Source organism: Octopus bimaculoides, chromosome 5 (assembly GCF_001194135.2).
Source record: "Octopus bimaculoides isolate UCB-OBI-ISO-001 chromosome 5, ASM119413v2, whole genome shotgun sequence".
Taxonomy (NCBI): Eukaryota; Metazoa; Mollusca; class Cephalopoda; order Octopoda; family Octopodidae; genus Octopus; species Octopus bimaculoides.
This window is the reverse complement of record NC_068985.1, coordinates 17,876,961-17,883,527: the sequence shown is the minus strand read 5'-3', so window position 1 is coordinate 17,883,527 and position 6,567 is coordinate 17,876,961. Positions and strand designations below refer to the sequence as shown.

The 6,567-nt window shown below is 30.2% G+C and overlaps 1 protein-coding gene across 2 annotated transcripts in view; it reads left to right on the top strand.

Moving 5' to 3' along the window:
- LOC106868587 (transcriptional adapter 3) overlaps positions 1 to 6,567 on the top strand; it is a 43,479-nt gene that overhangs the window by 18,795 nt on the left and 18,117 nt on the right. Inside the window, exon 5 of one of the 2 annotated variants that reach the window (XM_014913929.2) lies at positions 2,090 to 2,119. The exons of the other annotated variant lie outside the window; for it this stretch is intronic. Within the exon in view, the coding sequence (XP_014769415.1) occupies positions 2,090 to 2,119 (30 nt within the window). The remainder of the gene's footprint in view (positions 1 to 2,089; positions 2,120 to 6,567) is intronic. 2 annotated transcript variants of the gene reach the window in all.

Sequence of the window (6,567 nt, the reverse complement as noted above, 5' to 3'; positions counted from 1 at the left end):
ATATATATATATATATATATATATATATATATATATACTGATTTCATTTTTTTCTGCTAGCATGATAAAGTTGATCTTATTAAAGTTAGAATATAAGAGTTGAATATTTATTATGTAAAAAGCTATTAGCAATTTGATTTGAATATATAACTTTATCTCATTGTTTGTGGTGTCAAATTTTGGCCTAGATTATCAGGTATCTTTTAGGCAAAGTACGACATTGTATATTAGCAAGGTATCTATTCAGTTATCCCTTTGAGGGTGGGGGTCACTTTAGAAGCAGGTAAGTATTTAGATTCAAATTTTTCTGCATTTTTAACACCACTTAACTAGCCTCATTCTTAGATTTTGATTATAAATTTATTTTATGCACTGTCTTTGCATATCCTTTGTCACTTTTATACTTAAATCTTTCTTCTTTGGGCTAGAATCCTTGCACCTCTCAACCCTCTCGTAGAACCTACGGCAAACTCCTATATTATTTTTGCCTCATTTAGTAAGCCTTTCCTTACCGTCTGCTTTTTATTTTTCCATTATTGCTGTTGCTTTTCTTGTTATCAAAGCTTTTCTAGACATGCTTCATTGGTAATATATATTTTTAAACTAATTATAATTTTTATCTCAATCTAAGCATCTTGTTTTAATAAATTTTTATTTCCTTTGTCCTTACTTTGCTTTTCTGAATCTGATAAAGTCCAAAGGACAGGAAATTTATTTTGAACATTTTGCATGGTTAGTGATCCATTCTGTTGTTATCAGTGGTCCTAATTTAAGCACCATCCTTATTTCATAAAATCAAGCTTAGTTTTAATCCATAATCAGTTTTAGTCTAATAAATTTGCTTTCAGTTCTGTCATTTGTGTCTATAGACAAAAGATAATCTCAGTTGTATTTTTAGTGCTATTTGTGGTATTTTCATCACTTTGTGTTTTATGCTAGTTTGTTTTTGTTATTTTTTTTTTTCAAAACTTACCACTGTCAGTCTTTCTCGGATAACTTGGCACTATGTTTTGACTTTTTGCATTCATTATGTGCAGGTATTTCAATTTGTGTAAAATGCCATTAGGTAGATTATTATTATTATTATTATTATTTGTTCCTATTTAGTGTGTGTCTGTTGTTTCGAATTAGTATGTAAACCATGCAACTCAGAAAGCAGTCTATGACAAACAACATATTATATTAATTAAATATTTGAAACAAAATTATTGTAAAACAAAAAAAAAAGTATTTATTCTATTTGACCTGTCTTTTACTTGGAATTTTGTAAATGTGTATTCTGATTATGGTATTATATAAGACAAAAAAAAAGAACTAAATGACAAAGTAAACTAGTTTGTACTATTTGTAAGTTTCCAAAGTTACTGAGTTAAAGCAAAACTTCTTATAAAACACAGCCAAATTATTCTGTTATATTTCATTTTTATCACGGGAGACAGGCTTTAAAAAAAAAACTTTCTTTATTAACAATAGTTCTATGATGATTCCATTCTATTTGAATTACTTTATTCTAGTTTCGGCTGCACAAAGGTAAAGTTAGGAGACTAATTCAATTTGTAAGATGCTATTGGGGACTCCATTTATCATGTGATTAATTATTTTGTAGATTTTCATACAGCTGCTGGAGGTTTGGGGTTTCAAGCCACTTAACCATAACTCTACTGTATAATCTCAAAGATTTCTTAAAAGGAAAAAAGAAAAAAAATTACAATTTGTTGATTGGGCAAATTTTATACCAAACTACCAGTGTGTTTGTACCAATCAAATATTACTTTGTTAGCATTGTGTAATTAATTGTATTGTAGCTAATTATTGGACAAGTTCATCGGTTCTTTATATTAATTAGAAAGTTTTTGGTTGGTTGTATTTATTTATATTTTCATTCTCTCATCTTTTTTTTATATTTTTATTTACTTTGCCTTTATTTTTATTGTTTTCATATTAAGAGCTGTTTTTTATTTCTTTATCAATTGTTATAATTATTTCATTGCTTTTTAAAAAAAAAAAATATTACTAATTCAACAAATAAAATAACTAATTAGCAAAAATAACATTAATGTTATTTGGTATTCTGTATTTCCTCACATAGGGTCGTCCAAGAAGCAGATGGAGGAATGAGGTAATAAACCATGCAGGGATTAACTGGAATGCTAGAACAGGAGTTAGGGGAAAATGAGGAGTGATGAGGGAGGCCTGTGTCAAGCAGTGGATCAAAAAAAAAAAAACACAACTTTTATGATGATGATGAGGATGAGGATGAGGATGATGATGATGTTGATAATGCTAATTATCCCCAAGATTATACCCCAAGCCTTGCATGAATGAAATGGAATTAACACTTTCTTTTGTGTGATGTTTAATAATAACTGGGATATAAATCTGTTATTAATTATTTGCTATTGTGATCCACAGTTTTAGAACTGTAACATAAAAAAGAAAGTCTTGCTAGTGATATTAAGGATTCAATTATGCAGTATTCTCATCTTCTTATCAAATGATTTCAACTTTTTCCTAGTTTATTACTGAGTTTGTGCGCACACACACACACACACACACACACACACACACAAACGTATGTATGATGGTCTCATATTTCAGTTACTGCCCAGAAGGGGCTACACAGAGAGGTGACTAACAAGGACAGACAAACAGATTAAGTCGATTATATCAACCCCAGTGCGTAACTGGTACCTATTTAATCAACCCCGAAAGGATGAAAGTCGACCTCGGTGGAATTTGAACTCAGAACGTAGCGGCAGACGAGATACCGCTTAGCATTTCGCCCGGCGTGCTAATGTTTCTGCTAGCTTGCCGCCTTAACATGGTCTCTTACATCAAGAACAAAAACAGGAAAGTGTTCAGCAAATGTGTTCTAGGAAATGGTGAGAAGACGTGTAAAGAACAAATAATGATATCTAACTAGGAACAAGAAAACAATGGAAAACAATCAAAAGGATGATTTATAGTAACCCCATGTCTTATTGTTGACAAGAGAACAAAAAAGAGATGTTTGGTACATGTGCAGTAGAAGACCCTCATTGCTTTAGTGCAGTGTGAAAGATTACAAATATCTAATTTACTTAACAGAATTTCATCGAAATCTTATCTGATATGACATGCCTCCTGGTGCTGAGATTGGGAGATTTATTCATGGTGTTTAGCTTGGTGTTACTAATTGAAAGCCTGCATAAATTCTCCCTAGGCATTTCTTGGTGGTTGATCTGTTTGCTTTTTTTTTTTTTTTTTTTTTTTTTTTTTTTCCAAGCTTATTGTTAATCTTCAGAATTTACCTTCTGAAGATCAGTTGACAAGGCAGTTTATAACATCTAATGTGTATGTGTACTGCTAGAACAGAACCATTGGCAAAATGAAACACTAATCTTGAACATAACATAGAAAAAAAAAAGCAACCCCTTAAAAAAGAAGAAAATATAGGGCAAATAGCACTTGTACAGTCACACAACTCTGGTTTTGTAATTTTACATTGGAAATTTTACGAAGCACCTTGGTGATAAGCAGATACCATCATTCTCTACATACAAGTAAATGTTATACTCCAGTTAAGACCTTCAGGAAACCAAACTACAACCAATTTTATATACATACAAAATCAAATTATGTGCCTAGTGTTGTGAAATATCATTGTAAAGACATTAAGAGGACTAGGTCACTTATCCTTAGATAAAGCCACCTTCAAAAGTCACAAAATGAAGTACTCACCTGTAAGAATATATGGCTATCTTATAATGACTGAGAAAACGAATAAATGGAAGAAAGCTGCAGTATTACCTCAATGTGAAAAAGAGTGTTGTAAGGAGTTTTCTTCTTTGTGAAAGAAAACCTTTTCTAAACAGCCACAAATTGCACTGGTTGTTCAACAAAGTATAACAAGCTTCTGATGACTGCCAGAAATGTCCCTCTATTATCAAGGATACAGTGCAAAAACATTGTAAACGGTTCAAGAAATATAAATCTCAACGTGTTTTTATTGCTGAAGGATGGAGCTCTTCTTCTTCCCCCTCCCCTAAAGGAAGATGCTTGAAGAAATACTTTACTGTTGCATTGACATCACTACAAAATACATCTTAACCAGCTACATTGGGATTTAGATTAGTAGAACAGATTGTGTCATTAATTTCATTACGACTACTTAAAGAACAGTACAGCACTTAAGATTTGTATGGAAATCAAAAACTGAACAAAGAAATATAAACATTACATGAGTGAGAACTGATCAAGGTTCTCTGACCTGGCATACCGAAATATTCCATACTTGTTACCACCATATGCTCAGTTTCTTGAGAACTTTTCAGAAAAACTCACCTGATGCACATGAGTCAATAAATAGTGCTTGATATGCACACATTTCTAAGTCTGGATTGAGCACTTCACTGTTCAAATATAACAACCTAACATATACAAACATATCTATAACATATATACTTATATATATATATATATATATGTATATATATACGTGTGTGTGTGTGTGTGTTTATTAATGTATTTCCAGTTTTTAGCATTAGTTAGTTTGGGAAACTACTAAAGATTTTCCAAGTCTTTCTGCTGATGTGTTTATGAAAAATTGTTCCTATAAAGCATTAAAACTACTCAATTTTCACAAAAAGGAAAATTACTATCAATTTAATGATCGTCATAATATTTTTAGTAAAGGCATCGTACTAAAAATATCAGTAATCAGACAATCAAAAGTTAGATGATAATTTTCTTTGAAAATAAATGAAAATATCTTAAATAATGTTAGTATTCCATACAATTAATAAGCTAATTATATTTTGAAGTTACTTGATATGAAAATGAGCTGGGAAAATTAGAAATTTATATTATGTGAAAAAAAAAAAGCCAGATTTTGTATCAATCATTTGATCCAGTTAGCTTTAGTGAGTTAAGTTAGACAAATTACAAAACTTATGGTAACTGAGGTTAATATTAATAGAGGTTGCTATTAATAGAGTAAGGCAACGAGATGGCAGAATCATCGGCAATGCCAGATGAAATGCTTAGCAGCATGTCAGGCATCTTTACATTCTGAATTCAAATGCTGCCGAGGTCAGCTTTACCTTTCATCAATTCAGGGTTGATAAAATAAGTACCAACTGAGAACTTCAGTCAATATTATCAACTATTCCCTTCCCCCGGAATTGCTGACCCTGTACGTGCTCCATCCCATGCCAATATGGGAAAACAAAATTTGTATGATGATATATTTATAATGACATGTTGGCATTGTCATGTCTTATTAAAGCTATTAAGGAATATTTTACCTATTGTCTTAAAATTTCCAGATAGTCTTCTAGTATATGGACAGTTATCATGCTTGTGGATGATAATGTAAAACTCTTTTTTTACTGCATTCACTGTAAGGTTATGGTGTTTGTTAGCCAAAAATCCATACTACAGTTTTGGGACCAGGCAGTGAAATTTGTTTGTCTGCTTGAGAAAACAAAATCCACTTTCTACTCAAGGCTGAATGATTGGCTCTTGAACAGCAATTCAACTATTTAAACAGTTGCTTCAGCAAAACGAATATCATTCACTCTTTCTAGCTGAGCGCAAATAGGTGTAGACCGGCTTAGTTCTATTACATGTAAATATAGAACTGGGAATACTGTTAAAGCATCTCATCCTTGAACAAAGACCATATCTAACAACCCAGTTATGATTTTGTATTGTTTTCTAACTTGATAAAAAAACATAATAATAATAATAATAATAATAATAATAATAATAATAATAATAGTTTATGTTATCAGATTTCAAATTAGTGTACCAACATTTTGTGTATTTTGAAATTTGTTTCTGCACAACTTTGTTATAATATTCTTTTCTCAAAATTATAATTTCATTTAAAATATAACCATTGGAGCTACCCATTGTCTTAGCTAAAGAAATTAAATTCATAATAATTAGAAAATTAACAATAAATTTGCAGGCTGCTTGCTAGAATGAAGTAATTCCAATTAAATGGTCATTTTTGAAGTTTGAGATATAGAAAAAAACATTTTGCTTTCCTCTAAGGTTTCTCTGAATTTTTCACTGTTAACTGTTTAAAAATTTTTGCTAATAATTGCAATTATCAACAATTAGTTCTAAGCTTTTCAGTTTGATTTTTTTTACTTTTCTTATGCAATTATTTTTAATATAAAAAAAATAATTTTTCATCATTTTATTTTAAAGTTATACATTATTCTTTTAATTATTCCAGATAAAAATCTACACATGCATACAATTTTCATTCCTATCAAATAATTTCTGTACATTTTTGCTTAGTTGAAGATTTTAATTAATATGTTTTGATAAGATAATGCTATGTATGTTTTAATAATTAAATAATCTATTTTATAAAATAGAACTGTTAGACACATTTTGATCCCACTGTGCGACATCTTAAGCAACTGTAGCCTTTGTTGATCAATGCCTTGTGCCTGGAATTTGGTAGACAAAAATTGTAGAGGAAACCCATTATATATATATATATATGTGTGTGTGTGTGTATATATATATATATACACACATATATATATGTATATATATATATATATATAT